The 22,656-nt window shown below is 42.0% G+C and overlaps 1 protein-coding gene across 8 annotated transcripts in view; it reads right to left on the bottom strand.

The window, feature by feature from the left end:
• The window catches only part of sipa1 (signal-induced proliferation-associated 1), a 41,540-nt gene that overhangs the window by 6,000 nt on the left and 12,884 nt on the right, over positions 1-22,656 (bottom strand). For 6 of the 8 annotated variants that reach the window (XR_003929319.1, XM_030068199.1, XM_030068201.1 and 3 more), the window contains exons 2-13: positions 13,456-15,145; positions 13,228-13,352; positions 12,955-13,143; positions 12,017-12,191; positions 11,070-11,173; positions 9,390-9,547; positions 7,520-8,126; positions 6,652-6,926; positions 5,460-5,837; positions 3,416-3,542; positions 3,195-3,318; positions 1,009-1,107 (exon numbers count right to left, since the gene is read on the bottom strand). Coding sequence is in view for 7 of the 8 variants with exons in the window: in XM_030068199.1 (XP_029924059.1) it covers positions 1,009-1,107; positions 3,195-3,318; positions 3,416-3,542; positions 5,460-5,837; positions 6,652-6,926; positions 7,520-8,126; positions 9,390-9,547; positions 11,070-11,173; positions 12,017-12,191; positions 12,955-13,143; positions 13,228-13,352; positions 13,456-14,572 (3,478 nt within the window). In the remaining variant the exon portion in view is untranslated. Of the gene's footprint in view, positions 1-1,008; positions 1,108-3,194; positions 3,319-3,387; positions 3,543-5,459; positions 5,838-6,651; positions 6,927-7,519; positions 8,127-9,389; positions 9,548-11,069; positions 11,174-12,016; positions 12,192-12,954; positions 13,144-13,227; positions 13,353-13,455; positions 15,146-15,904; positions 15,970-22,656 lie in introns of those variants that run through there. The other 2 variants (XM_030068200.1, XM_030068202.1) reach the window with 2 other exon arrangements.

Genomic DNA, 22,656 nt, shown 5'->3' with positions numbered 1-22,656 from the left:
AAAAGACACATCACATCCACACAACTCCTTTACCAATAAAAATAAATGCACTTTGATTACTAAACTACTAAAGGAAAAGGTGAGAGATGCAAAGAAGAGATATTCAAACTCAATCCAAAATGAGTCCGGGTAGCATTTTCACTCCAAAAATACACTGGACCAGCAGTCTTTTCATTGTGACAAGTGAAACAATTGCTTAACCCCTTGACTGTGAAAGTCTTAAATGCAGTACTTAGACTAAACTCTATTTTACATTTTTAACCTCTTGACTTCCCCCTTAAGTAGTAGAGAATGTGTAAATTTAATTCTATGTTTATTATTGAGGTTGTAGTTTGCAGAGGTCTTGTACTGGACTACATTATATGGAGAGGTGTTTCTAATTTTTTGTCCCTCCAATTTATATACATTAAGGGGGACAGAATAGTAGAAACACCTCTCAAATGCAGCCCAGTCCAACAGCAGCACTAACTATGAGCTCAATGCCAAACATAGAACTGAATGAACACCTCTGTTACTGTGACAAAAACAAAACCTGAGCATTACTAGTAACAGAAAAGGAAACTTTATGGTACAGCAGTTGGATTGGATTGTATTAGATTGTGCAGTTGGACCTAATAAAGTGGCCACTGAGTGTATAGATGACACTATGTAACTAACTCCTACAATTTCTCTACCCGCTTCAGCCTTTTCAGGGTCACAGATCCTGTCCCATTCTGTCCGGGTATTTAGTAGAAGGCAGAGAAACACCTTGGACAGGTTGCCAGTCAATCACAGTGCTAACAAAGATAGATTAATAATAACATGTACACACTTCCATTCACACCTATGGGCAATCTAGAGTCTCCAGTTCACCTCACTCACATGTCTTTGGACTGTGGACAAGGGGAGAACATGCTAACTCCAACTTCATGTCGTTCCTGCTTTTGAGGCGGTTTGAGGCCACTGTGCTGCTTTATATTGTCTCATATATATTCAGAATTGTCTACAGTACATGTGAAGAGCTCTCACCCTCTCGTGACAAAGCCTCTAGGATGCTGCGGCAGGCTGTGGCCAAATCTGCGATGGACTGCCACTCCTCCTCGGAAGAATCTGTTGTCTCTGAAAGAACTGAGAGAAGGAGAAAAGCGGCCGGTTGAGACTGAAAATAGATAACTGAGGCAGCAACTGTACATGGGGCAGTACGGCTGGTGTTGGTTCAACAGTAACCAAGAGCCACCACTGGGGGACACTGCTGCTGTAATGCTGGTCAGACTCCCAGAATATACAGGTGCCATGAGAAGGGTTGCCTTTGAAAATCTCACTGTATGAATGCAACATGACTGCAGGTTTCATTCATTTCTGACTTTTTGAAACCTTTTCCCCCAGTTAGGATGCAATTTAAAGCCATTTTCATGATATTATTTTTAGGAAAAAACATTAAAGTAGACAGAAATAAGTGCCCAGTAGGAAAATAGGAAACAAAGTAAATGCTATTAGGACAAGCCAAAGCAAGGTGATCACTGCCTTCAAATTTTTGCTGTTTGCTTCATAATTTTAGATCTATCATAACTGTGATACATTTGCCTCATAATTTTAAATCCACACCAGGACCAGGAGGCCACAAAGCTGACTGTGTAGCCTAAACTTTTAGCAAGATGCCTGATTTTCTTGAGGAGGGAATCATCAACTCTTCCTTTTTATTCACACTGGATTAGTGAAATTCTTCAGTTTGTCAAGTTGGAGAGAATTAGGTGCCTTTTAGGAGCCTTTTATTAAGCAGGTGATTAAACTCTTTCTCTGTCCCACAAGAACTTGTTCACATTATTCTTCTGAAACTTACTTTAATGTGATGGGATCTGGGAGTGGTCTGTTCTGTATTTTTATTGATTTATTTTTTTGTTTTTGCTGGCATGTTGGTTGAATGACCAAGCTACATTTTATTTATTTATATATTTATTTAACCTTGACCTTTAATTTAATTATTTATTTGTTTTTTACTGCTTCAGTAGGTTCCTTTTTACATCTAATATATGTAGATATTCATATGTGTATGTATATACTTATACTTTAACTGCACCAAATTAACACTGACTTTTAACGCTGACAAATTTGAACTACTGTATATTTCTGCTAAAAAAAAATCAATAAGTTGAATTTGAATTTTACACTTCAGTTTAAGAGGATGTGTTACTTTTTAAAGACACAGCAGACATCTTGTGAATGAAGGTCGGATAAAACAATCAGAGGCATGAGAGGCAGCCCACCCCACCCCCGACCGCCGCCGCCTCAAAAAGCAGAAGAATTTGATGAGAGGATAAGCGACTGTGCTCTTAAAGCAGTTCGGATGATGAAGCTCATAGTCTCAGCACAGAGAGAGCAGATGGTGTAAGAGGGGCTCCTTGATTTGGGGCTGCCTCAAACTCCACCCCTCCCACCACCCATCTGTCCCCCTTTTATCCGGGCCCTGGCAGGGGGTGGCAGGAGAGCAGGGGTGATATTAGATTAGTGGAATAGGGGGCAGCATAGATGAAAGAAGAGGGACAAAGAGGGATGCAAGGGAGGGCAAAGGCAGGATCATGGGGCGAGGGGGGTTTGAGGGAGAAAGGATCTGGAAGCTAAAAGGGGATTTTGAGGCTCAAATAAGGCAGAGACAATTTGCAAACACTGGTAGCTGTTCTGTTTCGCATCATTTGAGCGCTCGTGTCGGCTGTTGTGAGGGACCGGGGAGTCAGCTACAGTGGATTTTGTTTTGAGTTCATGATTAAGGCCATAATAACTTGTCTTTCTCATATCTTACACTTAGAAAGTGTGTACTACTACTGTGGAAGCATACACCTGGTCAGTTTACCATCCTATATGTAATGTAATGTCATAAATGTAATATATGTACATATAGGGCCTATATGGTATGCCCATATTAAATACTCATATGAAATGCATCTTTTTTCAGTAACCAGCTGCTATTGTCATACACATATTTATGCATTTATGTATATTTACACAGTTATATTCAACATATACGGATGATATACACACATATCACATATCAAAAGAGGGGTATATATGTTTAGTTCAAATCTGACTATATATGTAACATATATGACAATATATGTTTGGTATAGGGGCATATATGTTCATATATTAGATTTACATATGGGTTCGGCTTTTTCAAATTTATTTTCACTGCGATAAGATAGTAATAGGGGAGTACTAACTCTTGGTGATGGAGTTATGAAGGCTGAGGGCCCGAGAGTTTCTGTCCGCTCTGTCCAGACATGACAGCCGGGAGGAGGAATCGCTCGCTGAGGCTTTCTCCTCACCAAACTCAGCCCCAAGAAACTGTAAAGCGAAGAGGAGAAGCATAGCGCTGTCAGAAAGGCGAAGGCGAAGGCGGGAGAAGCCACTCACAACTTCTTCTCTCTTCTCCGTTTGTCACCTGCTCGTCCTCCAGGGGCACCTTGGGTTTGACAGCCAGGATGAGATCAGGTGTGGCGTCCCTCAGCTCCCCGGGGTTTTCATAGATGTGGCAGTCCACCTTCACCCCCACGTTGTCGTACACGTGCCTGCCAGCCAGGACAGGAGAGACAAGGGGGGGCGGGAAACACAAAGCAAATCTGCTGTTGATGCTTCATGACATTTTTTTTTATCCAATCCAGAGGTCAAAGCAGAAACTGGAGCACTCAGTCAAGTAATCTCCAGGACTGCTTAGATTTGGCCTGATTGAAGTTTTCTATTCTGCGCTCCCAAAAAAATCCATTCACACAGCATATCTCACTGAGTTCAGTCAAATAATTCAGATCTTTGCTTGAACCGAAAATAAAAACCAGTCGAATTCATCCTGGAGCGCAGTAGAGTTTAAAATTATCCTCATGAATATATATGCACTATTTCCTCCCACTTCCTCTTGAAGTGGGTTTTTACAGTTCATGGTCTACACATTTCAGTGCACTTAAATTCATTTCACAAGTAGATACATTTGGGTGCCAAATATGTCTTATTCCTTTTGGCCATGTGGTCTTTCTTATTCTCTATCCTTGTCTACGATGGCTGGACATCTCTTGGTCTGCTTTGTAGGAGTTGTTGTAGGAGTGTGAGGGCCACTGAAAGCCTAAACAGGTTGAGGAAATTCTGCATAATGAAGGTAATCATTTAATGCATGCAATTGTGCATTCTTCTGTTATTGCATGTATTATAGCCCCAAATTAAAGGGGGTGGGGTGGGGTCAATTAATTGAAAATCAATTTATTAATTAATCAATGAGTCTCAATTGTCACTTTGACTGTATACTAATAAAATAGTGCCCAATTTCCTCTTCACTAACCATATCATGAGAAGTAAATGATTAAGTTACACACCCCACCCAATTCAATGCATCACTGTTGTTGAAAGAAAACCACACAGGCTATCTCCAGCATATCAACTTTAAAGAAACTGAAACTGTTTTCAGTTTGACAACCAGACACTTTGAAGAGTTTCTTTTGGCCGGGCAGAACAGGAGGAGCACATAATGCTTTAACCGAAGTTAAAAAATCACCATAACTGTGTGTTATGAGGTTCCCACCCAACAGCAACAGCATATAACACCTCCATAAGCCTTTGCTGCTCAATTTCCTGCCTCCATTTTCTATACTTTTTGCAGGAAAAGTGGCACACTCTGAGATTAAATTGCTGTCTGTCAGCTTCAATTTGAGGATATTTTCAGCCTCGCTGGATGAATAGTTAAAGAGCTGTAGCGCTTTTAGCTCATGGTCTCACCTATTTCAGGTATTATGATAGGTTATAGTATGCAACAAAGTTGTGTTTCTTGTTATTGTTACTTGAAACAATTATTTTTTGTACCTAAAGCTACTTTAATGCCTACATGTAATGCAGTCATTCAAAATGGATGAAATTCAATGAACAAAGCAGGCCATTCAAAGCCATATGTAAAATTTTCTGAATTTCCATGACTTCCCCTGACCACAATGACAAATTTCAATGACCTGTTTAAACATCACTTGAGGGATTTTTTTTGTATTTTTCCTTTACTGAAGTTTTGCTGACACTTCACATTGAGAGGTCTTATTAAAGTCTAGAATTCTGGTTTACTGTGTTCTGCAAGGGAAGTGAGAATAATATGAACAAAATAATAAATAATAATTGTAAAATAAAAAAAAAATAATACAAAATACAACAATTTATAACTAATAGTAACAATACTAATACAATTAATTATGAATAATTAACAATTCCCTTTAATTAATTTCATAAAAAATAATTATTCATTTAATTAATAATAAAATAATGATTATGTTTGTTGAGATTATAGTTACTGTTCCATGTTCCATATTCCAATTTTTAAAAATTGAGTCTTAAAAAATAAAAAAAATAGAAAGAATTTATTAAATTCCCTGACTTTTCTCAATTCCATGACTTCCAGAAATCCCAGGACCTGTGGGAGCCCCGACAGAGGCACATGTAAGAGTTTGGCTGACACGTACCCATCACATGTGTCCCTGAAGGGCGGCTGCCTCTCCAGGGAGTAGCTGCGTGTGAGCTGGGATGGAGTGGACTCCTGGGCCTGGCTGGCTGGGTGGTCCTGCAGAGAGGTGGCCCGTAACAACGGCAGGCTGGGCGGGGAGAGGAGCGAGCTCTGGCTCTTCTCACTTTGCCCTTTTTCAGGCGGCTGGTCTTCACCTTCTTCCCCCTCCACCTGCACCTCCATTATCCCGGCCTCAGTGACTTCTCCTGGCTGTTCGCCCTCCTGCTGCACCTCGTCCTCCTCCTTCTCATCCAGGACCCAGGCCTCCCCGGTCTGGCCCTCACCTGGCTTACACTCTGCATCCTTGATGGCTTTCTGGTACAGCTCTGAGAAACTTCTGCATGCAGAACATAAAACATCAATATTCTCATTAGGGAGAAACCAGTCAAGCTTCCCTTTTCCATCCGGTTTGTTATCATCGCAGCGTTGAGTCAGAGAAGAGAGGGAGCAACTCTGATGAGATGGATGGAAATAAAAGCGCTATATTTGTCTGAGCACCTACTTTATTCCTTTGAAATCCAAGAACCACCACTATCAAAAAAAATGACAGCTTTGTGACAAAACGTGCTTTGTTGTCACAGAGCGAGCATGTCAGAACTACAGTAGAAGTAAACAAGGGGAGTTCTCTGAGGATGCTTCTGCCACCAGCTTTGAAATGTTGCTGTAAGCTCGATTGTGAGCTGCAGAGGTGTCCAGTTTAATAATGGTTTTATTCTAATGATTCTGTCCAGCTTTTTTTCTCCCTCTCAGTGACATGAGGAGAGTGTTACCGGTGCTGGTAATAAGCAAGGCCAGCACCAGAGTGATTAAGGGTTATTAGAGGGATTGATTGGGTATTAGCCAGCTGGTGGGACACTGACTACAGCCCATCATAAACAATGGAGTGAGCTGTGACCCGAGTATGGCACCCCCCCTTGTTTTCTGAATTAATTTGTTCCATTAACCCTTCTTCCTTATCTTCTGTTAACCTCTCTGTCACCCCCCTTCTTTCACTATTACTCTCCATCTTCCACAGCCTGCAATATCCCATGAGCCCCCTTCACCAGTCTTACTTTGTCTCCCCCTCAAACCCAGTGACCTCAGCCTCATTAGTGTTCCCTCTCTTCCATCTGTCTCTCACCATCCCATTCCTTCCCTCTTCCCTTGCTGACCTGCGAGGTTTGCCGTTTTCGTCTGGCGGGATGACGGTGATGTGGATCTTGTGGGCCGTGCGGAGCAGCCTGGTCCTCTCGTCCGGACTGAGGTGAACCAGGGAGTGTCCACACAGCCGCACCACACGGGCCCACAGCTGCAGGCCTCCGCTCTCGGCGTAGCAGAACCGCTGCAGCTCGGTCACAAAGCCCTCCTCGCTCATCAGGAACCCGGGCTGGCCCACTCCATCACGCAGGGGGGTGACCTCCAGCGCCTCGCAGCCCCGGGTCACCAGCTGCAGGTGAAAAGGTGCCACAGTGAATGAATCAGGGAGTCAGGTCAGATCAGTATCAGTACCTTTTAAATCAGCAGTGGTGACAATTTTGGAGGCCTTTTCCCCGGGACATTTTTAGCCATTTCAAACTAATTTTCTGAGTTTTACACGAGTCAGGGTAGACCAGCTTACATGTGCTGATGTGAATAGATGTCAGTATTTAACTTGGTTACATTTTTATGCTCATGCTTTTATGCTGCAATACAACAGGGGTTTTCAATCTAGTCCTCAGGGACCCTCACAGAGGCTTTATCCCATTTCAGGGGTGTTCACTCCAGTCATTAGGGACCCTCAGATGTTCCACATATTGTTCAATTCTTGCGCCTACAAGTAATCAAGGCCGTGCTGAATATCTGACTGATTAAGGTGTGCTGGCCACATATGTGGAATCTGCAGGGGTCCCTGAGGACTCCTGTTGCATTACACTGCTAAAGAAAAGCATATTCATACGTGTTCAATACTGACAGACAAATTGGCAAAAAAGCATTTTCCAAAACTGGATGCCTCTTCGTCCCTAGTGGAATTACATCCATTAGTGGCCCACAAACACCCACCTCGAGTCTCTGCACCACCTCTCGTATATCCTCCGGCTGGCTCTCCATCACACTGATTGACACCGACTCCCCACGCTCATAAAAGATGTCCAAGCAAGGCCCGCCCTCCTTGGTCTCTGTTACTGCCTTCCAGCCGATGACATCACGGCAGGAGCAGTTAAACACTACCCTTCGCGTGTACCTCTCGATGAGCACCACCGACTCGGCCGACACCCCCAGCAGACAGGGCAGCTTGTGCTCTCCCGTCTCCCCTTCATCTCCACTGTTGACCGTCACCGCCCACACCAGCGCGCCGGCACTGTGCAGCTCGGCTCCTTTGGCTCCCTTCGGTTTGTCTTTGCGCTTGCCTCCCAGGGAGAGGAGGGGGAACTTGGTGGAGGAGTCGATGGGCGTGGTGGTCACGTAGTTTTCAGCCAGATCCTTCAGGTATTCCTGCCGTGTGCGGGTGGCCATGGAGCGGAACTTCTCTGATTTCTCCGCAGCGTTTTCAGCATTCACTGCCTTTGCCAGCAGGAAGTCTCTGAAGGCAGGCGAGCGAGGGAATCGGGCACCCTTAGGGAACAGTGGGCCGAATAATGGGATGTCTTTAGAGCGGGTCACAGCCACTCTGAGAGAGAGGGAGAAAGAGAGAGAGAGACAGAGAGAGCAAAGGAGAGTGAGAGACTAAGAGGCAAAGATAAGCTGAAACATTCAATCTATGTTTTCAGTGCCAGAGCCTGTTGTGTAACAGTCCACACAATAACAACAAGACACACTGGCTGTGGTAGTTGCACAGATCAGTTTTGTAAACCCAAACATGTTTTTTTCTCTGTGTTGGCCCTCAATTACAATGATATAAGCACATAACAATACCTGTAGATACTATAATTAACAAGTGACATAGCAATAAATACATATGTTGGTGGACTGTAACTTCCAAAAAAAAAAAACAACAAAAAAAATCTTTATAGGTGCCAGTGGACAAAAAAAAAAAAGTGTAATAAGCAAGGTACTTGATGGCTGATCACTTCTACTTCCTGTAAAAGATAATATCTTAAGTAGTGACTTCATCCTGCACTAGTGGGTGTAAGTAAAAATTTCAACGGATCTGTACAAATCTTTAAACATCGTCTCTCATCCACCTATCCTTACAAATAAAAGTGTGTTTCTCTCTCAAACTGATGTCCTATTGAGTTAGGGTTTGGTCTGTCCTATTGGTTTACACTTGGTGGATGATCCTCCCCTGCACTCTGCCCCGTCCAAACATCCTGTTTCACCAGGAAATACATCAAATAAAGAAAGTATCTGTCAGTTTCATAGGGTCTTTAACTCATCACATGAGTTTAAAAAAAAAAAAGGCTGTAGATATTGCAGGAAAAACTATTTCGGCTTATTAAAAAAACTGTTATATAATTACATAGTTTGTCCAGTAAACCTCATTGTTCACAATACTTGGAATATGGAACGTGATTTGGCAGTGTAGCATATCACAGCAGATTGTGTTAAAAGCTAAAAAATTCATTGTGTAACTGTAAAATATTCAGTACTTACAGTATATTTATTAAAACTACTTGATTACCAAATTTGAGGATTCCTTGCTACAAATGTGTGTTTTCATCTGCAAAAAATATTGGCTAATCTTTATTATTATTGGAGTTTTTTTTTTTTTTTTACTTTTTTTTTTTTTTTTTTACTTCTAACACTAATACTACTAACACTAATCTAGTGTTAGTCGGGCTCTAATAGAATCCGTGTCACAAAGACATAATACTGTACATGGCAGCTTTAAAAGGATAAAAAAGAGAGTTTAGATGGATTTAGCCTGTACTACATCCCTGGGTATCAATAACAGTGTTTCATAGAGGTTGTAACACATCAGATGAAATCAGACCTGTAGTAGGTGTTGTCAGTGCAGGGCTCATGAACCTGAACAATGATGAAGACGTGCTGGAAATGGGAGCGGATGGACTTTGGAGTGAAGGGCAAAGCACCTGGCTCCTGGAACACGATAGTCACTATGTCATTCCCAATGTGTCGCTTCCTCAGCAACTGAGAGAGAGAGAGAGAGAGAGAGAGAGAGAGAGAGAAATCTGTTAAACAAGAAGTTACGACAGTGAACTAAGACAAAGACGAAAACTAGGTCTTAAACAAACAAAAAAGGGACTTTGTGGAACAACTGGAGCAAATGGAACTATTTATCTATCAAAACTAAAAACAAAAACATTTTTTGTTTGTTTGTTTGTTTTAGTTTTTTAGTTATTTCACCATTCACAAAGACTTCTCTGGCTCTTGGGGAAACCACCAGCACTGCTTATGCCATTAATGTTTGCACAGCTTTGTTGAAAATACTTACTAACATGCCAGAGTCCCATTAGGGATTATTATGGTAGCTTGAAATCAGATTGGTCCCAATTTTTGTCACAGCCCCACTAACATAGCAGGTCGGTGTATAGCAACAATTGACATTTGTGTGTCACAGCAGTAACTCAGACAGTTCTTATCCAATTTGGATCATCTTGTCAGGTTGTTTGGTGGACAGGTCAGGGCCTTCACTACAACACTTTTTTTTTTTTTTTCCCAAATCCACCAAAGGTCAAGGTCAAGACGGAACATCAAAGTTTGCCATATGAGGCTGGTATATAGATCTATATATATAGCGGAACAACATGTGGCACGGGTGTAGCATCCCTCTGAGTGTATTCCTAGTGTTGGAGGATATTTATTGAAAAATCAATGAAAATAAACTTAATTTGATTCATGATGATTCATTCCTTCTATTACACAAGACCTGCTCATATCAAACACATACCAAAGACCTGTTCTTAAGTTCTATAATTCTATCTTTAAAATCCATTTTCTTCCAGCAATAGTATCCTTGAACTGAAACTACATTAAAAACTAAACGTTTATAGATGATAACAACAACAACAACAACAATAATTATTACTTTTAAAAAATTAAGCTAAAACAGCCAATCCCACACTGAAAACTTACTCAAAATAAACTGAAACTGACCTACAAATTTAAAACCATATTAAAAAAAATACATGAATGAAAACCCAATGCTATAATCACCCTGACGCTGACGGCTTAGAGGCAGGGAGCTCCTGAATTACTATATTTTAGTTATTTGACACTCTAATCATCACTGGTATTTCATGTCCAGTCTTATTGTAAGTCACAGCAAACAGGCTTATCCTGACAGTCCTCCTCTCAGTCGAGCAGGAAGCCGCGGACGAGCCGAGAGTGAATACCTTCAGAGTGGGAGTGAACACTGGGGGGCAGGATTTCTATGTCATGCTTGTTGAGGAGCACAGAGGCATTTGCTAAAGCATTTACTAAAGCATGTCAGTCTGAGCAGACATGGGTAGTGAAGGCTTTATTAAGACTGATATAGCTTTTTTTTTTTTTTTTTTTTCAAAGAACATTTCAACACATTTGAGAAAATGTAGTACTCAATTTGGGAACGAGGCTCCAAATTTGAGTAAAGGATGGGACATGTTAACTTTGGATTATACAGTAAATCATAAATCATACAGGTCTGTAAGTAAAATACATGTGTCTTGTTTACCTGCTGCGTGTTGTTGGCTGTGTAGGGCAGCATGGTGGACACATGAAACATGATCTCATAGTCCTGGTAGCGTGTGTAGAGGGAATGGGTCCCCGTTGAGTCGGCTGCACACGCCCATGCACAAACACACATGCACACACACGTATAGACCCACAGCACACAAAGAGATGAACAGGCAAAAGTTCACACAAATTAAGCAGCGGTGGGAAAAGTACTCATATTCTTTACTTGTGTAAAAGGAGCAACACTATAATGGAAAATACTCCAGTCAAAGTCATGCATTCAGAAAAGTACAGTGGTATTCACTGTAAAATGTTGCCTACTTTAATTTTAAAATTAAAAGCAGTTATTATGGGGAATGGTACCTGTCAGCGTGTTCAATTATTTATGCATTAACCTGTAAGAAGCATTTTAATATTGTGGCTCTCACTGTTCCATACACTGAGGGTAATGCATCACATTTTTTTTGTATGTATGTTTTGTATGTACCTTGTGCCTTAATTTGCTAAACAACTAGCAACCATAGCCCTCAAGATAAATGTAGTGAATGAGTATAAAGTGCAATATTCCCCACTGAAATGAGGAGAAGTAAAATTATTAAGTCTTACAAAATGGAAATACTTGAGTAAAATGCCAGTAGCTAAAAATTGTAAATTCAAATTCAAAAGAAAAGTATTTGAGTAAATGTGCTTGATACTTTCCACCTATGAAAGTAAGTCAAACAAACACAAATAGGATAAAATCTGCCACATCTACCGCGCTGCTCATTACAGAGGAACAGTGACTTTGCTAATTTTCAAGCATTACTCAGATTACATGTTGATGGGGGTTATCTTAGACTTTCAGCAGAACACTGATGCCCTTCTGATAATGTTTTTTTTCTGTGAGTGTGTGACAAGGTGAGATACAGCGAATAGATCCCGCTGTGTTGCATGTTTCCTGCTCACTCTTGTTGTCCAGCTGAGCTCGGTATTTCTCCCAGCCCTTCAGCCGCACCCGCTCCCCAAGCAGATCCAGGAACTCTTCAAACGCCGGCCCAGAGCTCTCGTTGTTGTACATGTCTTCCTCTGAGCTCTGCCCGGCCCGGCAGTACATCACTCCTACTTTACGCTGGAAATTCAGCTGCACAAAGAGACGGGAAACGGAGAGCTAATAGTTACCACTATCACCATATGGTTATATTTACATGTTCATACGTAATTTGTGTACCCTCAAACTACCAAGAGTTTTAATAATAACACTAACTATGGACTGTGGAGAAAGTATTTACTGTTGCAGATTTGAATAACCTCCAAGACAGTTTTATTGTACGTATAGAAATTGCCATTGTGCATGCAGTAGATATTCAGAAAGAAATTGTACTGTGAAAAAAAAATAGTCTCTCTGGCTGCTCCAAGGGCTTTTCACATTTGTCCGTAACAAAACAAACAATCACAGCTATGGGCCGTTTGAACTTTAGTGTCAATCATGGCATGTGCACACCTCGACCCACAGGCAGGGCAGCCAGCCTCTACTGTATGCGGTCAGTGTTGAGAAACTGTAAAAACTGTAGTGCTGAAATAATTTATAGCATGGTGCATTAAAAAAAAAATGCCGTTAAGATAGAGAGGAATTTCCGATTCCTTCATTGCTAAAAACAGCTTACACAGTCATACAGCCAAAATAAAGGAAGAGAAACCCCAAAAAAGGAATTAGATCAATCAGAGCTAAAACTCAAATAAACAATGGCTGTTTAGCTGTTGCCTTTCAAAATGTCAGAGAAATGTCTCCCATTCACCAAACTTGCCTACAGCAGTTTTAGGCTTGTTTCGTATCCATCAACACCTTCTCTAGGCTCGTCAGTTCCCCTGGTGGAGCTCGTATCAGCAGCAACAGGCCTACTCACCCCCTGTTCATCCAGCTTCAGCAGCGTGTCTCGGACCTTGGGGGAGTTGGAGGCGAGGCGAAGGCAGTGCAGGTTCAGTTCAGGGATGATAAACTCCAGCAGCCTCTTGGGCGACAGACCTCGGGGGGTCGTGTGGCGAGCGGCGGAGGGCACCGACTCCTCCAAGATGGAGCCTCGAAGTGTCTTCAGCTAAAGAGAGGGCCGACGGTAAGCGCACGGAAGGATTTGCATTCATTTACCAAAACTTTATGTGCTGAAAACCCGCAAACTTACCTCTGTTGTACGAAAGATGATTCGGTAATTGTACTGAGCACCGCTGGATCCCTCTTTCTCCTCTCTGCGAAAACTTATTGCCACTGGACCAAGGCGATCATCCATGCCAAAGAAGTTCTGATGTTCTGCAATTACAATATATCCATGTTTACAATACTGCAAATTCAGTTAAAACACCAAATCATCAAAAGGGAATTTCAACACTAAACAGACAGAGGTGGATCTCACCTTTCATGTAGAAATATTTGCGATAGTAGTGGGCTCCCAAATCCGCATGCTCTATGAAGTAATTGCTCTTGCCTTGCTGTTGGACATTACTCTCTCTGGGCTCCTCCAGGACCGACACTGCATCATTGGGGCTGCGTAGGCTCGACCAGAAGCCCCGTCTGCCCTGGGATCGACCCAAACCCACCCGCTCTTCGCCCCCCATCTCATTACGGAAGTGGGGACAGCTGAGCAAGAGCTCGTTATCGTTGCCATCTCCTTCGTCCAGTAGCAGTGACTGCTCAGGGTCATCTGCATTCCCTCCATTGCCACCTCCGCCCTGCGCAGGTGACGAAGGGGTGACCTGGGAGAGGGGGCGCAGCTGTGAGGCGGCTGAAGCCCCTGAGGTGATATTCTTTTTCCGCCCAATGCTGTCTCTGTTTGAAGCCGCCTCTGTGAGGTCGAACAGGATGCTCTGAACATCATAGTGGGCGAAGTTCCTTACCCAGGCTCCGCCGCCGATACTGTCATAAGGACCGGGTCGGGGGATCTGAGGGGGCATTGGTTTGGTCTTCTTACTAAGACCGTCAGGCTTTGGAGGCTTGGCCGGCTTCGGGGAGTCTCCTGTGGGAGGAGACAGAACTCGGAAGTATCCGTCTGGTTCTGGTGGATTGCCCTGTAGTCCTAAAAGCAGGAAAGGGTCTTTGAAGCGGAGAGCATTTGGACTGATGGCCCCCTGGTCGTCTGCACTTGGCTCCTGGGCTTGAGTTTGCCTCTCCAGTGAGGATAGACTACCATATTCCCTGTGTAGGAGCACACCTGAGTCCCCCTGAGCCCCTGCACCCACCTTCTCTCCCGCTGCCCGAGTTGCTTTCCCTCCTGCCTTCCCAGAGGAATCCAAGTCTCCTAAGGTTACATCGCTGTTACTTCTCTGCATGATGTGTCCCCGGCCGACCGACCGCAGGTTCAGCCCCACACGGCTGGGAGTAAGGCTCTCTCCATCAGCAGCCCCATCGCCGTCCCTCCTGGGCGGCCACTCCACTACTCCTCCATCCCGTTTCGAATCAAAGTTGACAGTGGCAATGGGTGGCCGTACACTCTGGCGGCGAAACTTGCGGATAAAGAGGTCATCAGATTGCATGATGCCTGAGATTTTGACTCCTAAGATTTTCTCTCCACGCTGGTCCAGAGCTTTTTTTTTTTTTTTTTTTGCTCTCCCTGTCAAATTTCTGCTGTGGTCTCTATGGTGCTGGTGTGAAATGGGAGCGCAGCCCACAAAAAGAAAAAATCCTGGTGAGTAAAAGCAACAAATGTGCAGTAGTCCTCATTGACACCACTAGAGATGATTGAACTCTCTCATCCCTTGGATTATCATAGATGCCCCTGTAAGGTGCCACACTCGGTGCACCGGTGATGATAAGTCAACAACTTCTTGTTCTTACTAGCAGATACAGCAGATTCAAATTCAGATCAGGAGAATATGCAGCTGTTTCCAGATCTGGCAAGTGTGAATATGTGTGTTTTGGTGGTGCTCCAGTTGCAAGGTGCTCCTTCATGCAGAGTGAAGATGAGAGGATTGTGATCATCACTGGAGCCCCGCTTTCTGTCCTCTGTGTAGGAGAGGCTCGGTCTGTATCAACCTTTCTACCATGTTTTCCATCGGCGTGCACTCCTCAGTGCCTACGGCTTCTCCTCAACCTCTTCCAGCGGCCACCTGCACACAAAAACAAAAGAAATTAATTTTCTTGCCTTGTCCTTCAAGACCCCCAAACTGTTTTCTATCACTGTGAACAGCTTTCTATTCAACCGTGAGCAGTGGTGGCTCTCGTCAACAAGAAGAATGGTCTAAGGCTCTTAAAATATAAAAGTCAAGCATTGAATTCTATCAGTAAAGCAGCGAGCATGTTTGATGTGTGTTTTATTGTTAAGTATTGCCTTGTACTTCTGTTTTCTTTCATTATTATTCTTTCCTTCCATAGTTTCCTTTCCAAAGTTTCCATAAATAGCTCCACGGCAGACTTAATACTCACCACATCCACCCTGCACACGCTCACAATAGACAGAATTAACAGAAGGGAGGGGGGCCTTCCTGTCTTAAGACAGCTTAAATGAAATAGAAATAAAGGCAAACTCTCCCTCCTTCTCTTTCTCTCACAGTTGTACACAAGAAGACAGTGGTACACAAACGGCTTTGCTGTTTATCGGTGCACCGTTTTATTTATTTATTTATTTATTTATTTATTCTAAAATATCTTTCAATCACATCAGTTGACAGGGAAGTTGTAAATCATTACCAACACAATACTCTCAAGCAGCTTTAAAAATATTTTGATGAATGACTCAGTGAAGAGGACATAAGTTACTTAAAGGCAATGCTCAGTCTGCAAAAATGAAAGCACTTCGCTTCATCCCCTAAACCTCCCCATTTACATCGCTAAATAAGTTAAGATTTTAAGGTTTCAATTTAACTCACCAGCAAAACATATAGTGTTTACGGCACGGCTCAGCCAGTTTCTGTCATCGTAATTCACAGTTCCCTTGTCTTTGACCAAACTGACGTCAATCGACTGCTGGTGAAGCCTTTTCTCACTCTCAATAAGGTAAGAGAGGTCTTCCTGTCTGCTATTTCTCATGCATCTCCTCTCACATATGTAGCCTCAAGAGCAGGTGCAGTGGTGCAGTGCTGCTACTCTGCCAGCCTGCACACACGCATGCACACACACAGGCGCACACACACACACACACACACAGCACAGACAAAATGCTGTATGTCTGAGGAAAGTGAGGAAGTAACACAAAATCTTTGTTTCTCTTCCTTACTGTCATCCTCTCTCTTGACTTATGCAAAGAAAAAATATCTGCAAGCCCAAAATATCTGAAGTGCAAAGCCTTATAAAAAGGTATAACTTAAAGACGGAAATTGTATAGATACAAACAGTCAGGAGCTGTGGTTCAGGATATGCTAAAGTGAGTTAATGTGTGTTTAATTGCCTTAAAATAACAATTTTTTAAGTGTAGTTGGTGATTAAGATTAAGATTAAAATTAAGATAAAAAAAAAAAACTAAATCTGTTCAGCAGCACGTACAACCCTGAGGCCCACAAGGCAGATGATTTGCAGGTGTCCTTCCACACCACTTTACCTCTGACACCATTACATTATATGTCAGTGGCAGAGTTTGAAACCACAGCCCTGCTCCTGACATACATACTCTCTGTTTGGTGCCAGGCAGTGAGGCAGCAAACGGAAACTATTGCTCGCTGTAGAATTTTCCTCTTCTCTGGGTTGATTTCTTTTTTTTCTAAACATTGAATCTGATTCACCCCCGATGAAAAACTATTGTATTAGACCCCTCATATCCTTTTTATACTGGCTTATATTACTATTTGATCGCTGCCACCATCTTCCTTGCCTGTTTTCTCATTAAAGACAATAATGGTGCTGCTGAGCGGTTGAAGTAAAGTGGGTATAACTGGAGGACAATCTCATTCAAAGCTACTGTTTCACAGCAGTAGAAAAACATGCAGGTGTTTTCGTTTTTGCTTAATTTCTTTTCATATGATATATATCTAATAGAAAGTGGCTGTCTTTTCACCTGAGTTATAAATAGCTGCCTGAGGTTTGTGACACATTCACACCAACAGATTGCTGAGATCCTCCTTTGAGCTAATCTGTCAAGACCCAAATGTGACAGCTTGTCTCAATTTGAGATGGAAAAAGCTTGTGCGCTCTTTGATGACTTCAGAGCCAAGTCCTGAGGTAAAGTGCACTTGCCAAACACCTTTAGTTTACGCAGGCATATCAACGATCAATTTTCTGAAGGAATGGCCCTGAATTTGAACCTGATTACATCATGCATTTAAGCAGAATGCCTTAGCTGGTCCCTGATTTAAAGGGATGGTAAAATAAACTGTAATTTTTGATTGAAATGTTTTTTATCATGTAGAAAACATCACAAAATTGAATCCTTTCCATGCTAAGTGGCCTATGAGTGGCATAACATCAGTATTGCTGGCGATTAAGAGCTACTTTTCACACATGCAGCAAGAGTAGAGCAATCCAATCAAAACAAAACCTCCGTTTTCATTCCTCCCCCATTTGACTGACTCTTCAATTACACCTGTTCTCCTCCACTGGGCTAAACAAACAGGAGTAACAGTAACTGTTAGCTTTTTAGCATGGAAAGCTGATTTTGTGTTCCTCAATATGATTTTATAATCGGTAGCTGAAGGACAAGATTTTGGTATTGGAGGCATTCTGATTTCCATTTCCATTTCGGTTGTAGTTTGTGCTGCTGTTTGTAGTCCGGGTGGTTTTATGAAGGTAATCGGTTCTTGTGGAGAGCAAAAGCGGCAGAATGCATTGGCCAAAACGTTGTCTGGACCTAAAACACCCACAAAAAGTATCAGTGTATTTGTGTATCTTGTGGAGAAACTGTAATAAAAGGAACTGAAATGGAAGCGGTTTCTGGCTTGGTTCTGGCTTCCCAAGAAAATCCGAAAAATTGGCTGTTGTCCCCACAGGATAAATCATCATCAGACAATAGCTGATAGGTTCCAAGATTGATCCCTCTCCCTTACTCAACCCCTGGGAAACACATGTGGTGTTTCTGGGTGTTGGTCCATTTGTACGTGGCTGCAGGGATGCTGACATTGACACACGGCTGATGAGTTTCACAGGGAACCATCAAAGCTTCTTATCCACGTGGGCACAAATGATGTTTGTCTAAGGCTATCTGGAATCGTTAAGCGCAGCATCATCTTGTGTTTCACAAGCCCTGGAAAATATGAGAGTAAACAGTCTTCTCAGGTCTACTGGCTCTCCAAATGGGAGTGCAGATTATTGGCAGCAGGAGCTTTTCCTTAAATCGTAGGTTGCATTCATGGCGGTCCAACAGCAATATGAGCTCCACCAGAGACGCCCTCCTGTTTTTTCACCAACTTACAGCATGAGTTGAACTTTGACAGCTATCACCGATTGTCTGTGTACAGCTCGCACACTTCTGAGCCTCCTAAGACCCCCAACCTGTGAGTCAGCCCTTGTTTCCATGGCAACTCCTCTCGTGCCACCCTCTCATGGTGTGGCATCCAGCTTCTTCTGCCAGTCCTGTATAATAACCCTGTTTATTCCACTCAGACTGTGGCAAGTATTGTGTGCCATGCTGGTGCAGTGATTCCCTGACACACAAGTGGAATGGCTCCACCTTTGTCAAACAAGTGCGCCCAGCCCTCACTACCGATCCCAGAATCAATTGTGTTTCTATTAATGACCTCGCTCACATTCCTGCTACTGCAGAGGCAAATAGGACGACTGGGGTGAAAACATCCAGTTACCATTTAATCGCTTGATTTTAAATCACAGCGTGGTTAATTTTATAATTAATTTTCGCTTTATTTGACACAAACCCAACAACGGCCCTACAGAGGTATGAGCTTACAACGTCAGTAACAGATGGTGAAATAGATCTAAAAGGATACAGTGATCACAGGGGGGACAGAAAAAGAAGAGCTGGTGAACAAGCCAGATATTTTAAAAGTAACTCAATCTGCATTTTTCTCTGTGCCAAAAACACTTTAAGTATCTTGCTCTGGAACTGTGTAGCACAAACATGTTATAGTAACAGCGATTTTACCAAACATTTGCTGAAGTCCCTTTGCCCTTCCACTTGACCTTTCAGATACACTTACAAACTATGAATCATCACTTGTGACTGAAAATATTAAATGGCTGACGCAAGCCTCAGATAAACCACATTTGCAGCATACAAGGGCTACTATAAATGACATTAGACACTTGAAAAACTACACATTTAGTTTTAAATGGATTTGAAAGTGAACTGTACAAAATTTATTTCACTGACTTCTTTGCATTATTTATATCTACATAATCTGAAATGTCATCATCTGTTTAGTTTTGTGTCATTAGGTTTTGTTTTTCATCACTGTTGAAAGTAATGAACAGAATCAAGGAAGCAATAGCAAATGTTACTCTTTGAAGTGCTCAGTCCTGTTTAGCAGAAGTCAAATCTGTTAATTTGCTTACCACTACTGATATGTGACATCTTCATTCACCATTTCACTGCTGACTGATTAGCTCTTCAAAATAATTTACAGATTATGTGCCAGGTTAACTCTGGTCTAGTCAATTGTATTGCATCCATCCTACTGACTGACAGTAACTTCCCTTTGACTGAAGCTGATCCTCTTCTCTCTGTTTGACCACTACAGAAGAAGTGGTCTTATGTGGAAATAATACAGCAAAGTCAGGAGGAACTTGTTACCAACCACCTAACACTTCCTGCTCAATGTATGGCTGAACCCATAGCTCATATTTTCAGTGAATGTGGTGGTGCCTGCAAAAACATCAGGCCATTGTCTCCTCCTATACAGAAAACCTGTGATACTAAAGGTTTAAACAACTGCTACTCCATCCAAAACCTCTGCTGCCCTGGCAAAAATATTTCAATTATTTATCAATTGCCAGCTCAATGTATTCCCAGGACATTTCTAACAAAAAAAAATTTTATGACCTTATATTATTCTGGCTTAAGCCAAGCCCTGATACACTCATAAATATATCAGCTGCTAATAGCTAGACTAACTGTGAGGCAATAAAAGGAACTTGAGGATATTATGAAAGCTGGAGACAACACCCAGCACCGTGAAGATGTCTCTCAGTTTTTCAGGGGCTTTCAGTGCAGTTTATTGTACTCTGATATTAAAAAACTTGCATGGCTTTAGCTTTTGGTCTGGTGATGCTCTGATTGTCCTGATTTAAAAAAAAAAAAAAAAAAAAGTGCATCTGGGAGAGGATTAAAAAAAGTACATCAACGAAAGGAATTTGGAGTAATTTAATAAATATCTTGAAATGCATTTTACAGTTTTTTGTCCTTAATTGGTCCAATGTTGATCTCTCCAAATGCTGATGGCATGCTAAATAAAAATGTCCTAAAATGAGCTATAGTGTTTTAACAGATCATCAAATGTGGCTGAAAAAGCCTCATACCAAAGAAGATTAAATCTGACCATCTGTATTTAAACACCACAGTCGTATTAACAAAGAAAAAGGCAGCTCAGTACATTTATACCATTGAAAGCTGCACTTTGCAGAATCGCCCAAGGTTGATTCAAGTGAGAACTGTTAAGACTCAGTTTACAAAAAAAAAAAAATTGAATAAGCACATAATCTATGAAAAAGTCCAGTCCATGATGAGAACAACATAGACCATCAATTACATGCTTATTCCACATTTTGTGTCAGTTGAGTCTGACTTTTGCATGTTTACACCAATAAAATGTTTACTTTAGTAGACGTGTTGGGTTGTTTATTTACCTGGATGCTGTATGAGGCCATATGCTGTGCTCCCCTGGACTGCTATTCACTTTCCATTCACTTTCATAGTGTACCAAAACTGGTCCCATGATGATACTTTTTGTGCATAAATGGACACCACCAAAGAGGATTATGCCTATGTATATGCATAACAAGTCACAGTGCCCATTTTTAGAGGAAATAAAGCATTGGAAAGAAAATCTGGCAGCTAGCATCTACAGGAAATGTCTGCACAGTAACAGTAACCTTGCAACAGTAAGAAATAACCTAATAGTACTGTGACACATAATTGTAATTATGTGAAAAAAATAGGTACCAGCACTTCTTGTTTCTTTTAAATTGGCATAATCTGCTTTGCTTGTGTTTGTTAATACACTAATAGTTTTATTTTGGTACACTATGGAAGTGAATGGAGAGACAGTATAGAGCAACTAATGAGGAAATTTCACCACCATGATGACTCATATAGTTGCAGGTAACTATACATCATCATTTTATGTTACAGCTGAGGTGGGCAGCTTTCTGGAAAAGGTAAAAAAAAAAAAAAAAAAAAGCCAGAATTTGAAAATGCATCCCTCTTCCTGCAGCTCTCCCGACTCCCCTCTCTGTCCTAAGACCCTCCCACCAGACAAACATGGGCATGTGCCAGTAAATGTCAAGGCGAGAATCATGAAACTTCTCATAGCTGCTAATCTATCCATGTTAAAAAAAAAAAAAAAAAAAAAAAAAAAATATTTCATTGAATCTCTTCGTCAAATATTTTTCACGTGAAGCAGCCATTTTAAGCTGGTCTTGTTGATGTTTTGAAAATAAAAGAGGCACTAAAACAGGAGCAAGGCGGACGTGAATGACACCACAAAAAGCTGCCTACCCCAGCGTTAAACAAGTTTTTGTTGTTTTTAGCTGACATTGGGTAACAGGACACAACAACCGTCCTTCGCCGGTATCTTTAAAATATGAAAGCAAATAGCCGGTCATAATGACCATGTGTATTTAAGCATGAAGTTCATCTTTTGATTAGACACACACACGCTCCACTCCTCCAATCCCAAAGCGCACAAGGATCTCTCCACTGACCCTCCACATCGTGCGCTGACACCAGCACTGTGTGTGATGTGAACAGGGCTTGAACTGCGGACCTCAGACGATCCAAGCAACAACTCTCCCACCGCTCGGGTAGAAAATGTGCCTGTTGCCGGGCTGGGAAGCAGGAGCCACTTAAATCTTTTGTCCAAGCTGGCTTTGAAGAGGAGTTGCACAGAACCTGATGATCTGGCTGTTATGTCATCTATCTATCAACTTCACCCTCTGAATGGCACCTAGTGTTTACGTAATCCATGCCTCCAGTGTCTCTAGGCTACAAAAATCCTCATTTAGCCTCTCCTGCCTCTCCCACCGACTGAAGTGGATTTCCTAGGTGAAACCAATCACGCGTCGTTATTTTGACATGCATTCATGTGGTCAGCATTTTTCATTTAAAAAACAGCATTTCTGCATCCATTACAATAACGAACAGAATGAGACAATCGTTTTGATTTGCTCCTCTGCCACAGGATCAGTCCAGGAGGGATTATATAAGACGTGCAGCTGACGGATTTAACCGCTCTCCAGGACTTTTTCAAGATTTGGAGCGGTCACTTGAGAGGCAGCCGCTCTCGGCTGATCGCCTCACAGTACCAGAAATTCAATAATGCATGGAGACAGTGGCCTTTAATCCGGTGTCTCAGTATTGAAAACACGGTTAACAATGAGTGGCAAGTAATGATTAGAGTATTGTACCCTCACGTGTTGTCGGTGACGTGTGATGAGCTAGGTTTTATTCCAGGAAATCAATTGCTTTGTGTGCTAAGCTCCTATGTTAATCAGAAGTGATGACAGTGCTGGATTCTTGATA

This window comes from Myripristis murdjan, chromosome 14, assembly GCF_902150065.1.
Source record: "Myripristis murdjan chromosome 14, fMyrMur1.1, whole genome shotgun sequence".
NCBI classification, from domain to species: domain Eukaryota; kingdom Metazoa; phylum Chordata; class Actinopteri; order Holocentriformes; family Holocentridae; genus Myripristis; species Myripristis murdjan.
Note: the sequence above shows the minus strand (reverse complement) of the source record. Positions and strands in the feature narration are given on the sequence as shown.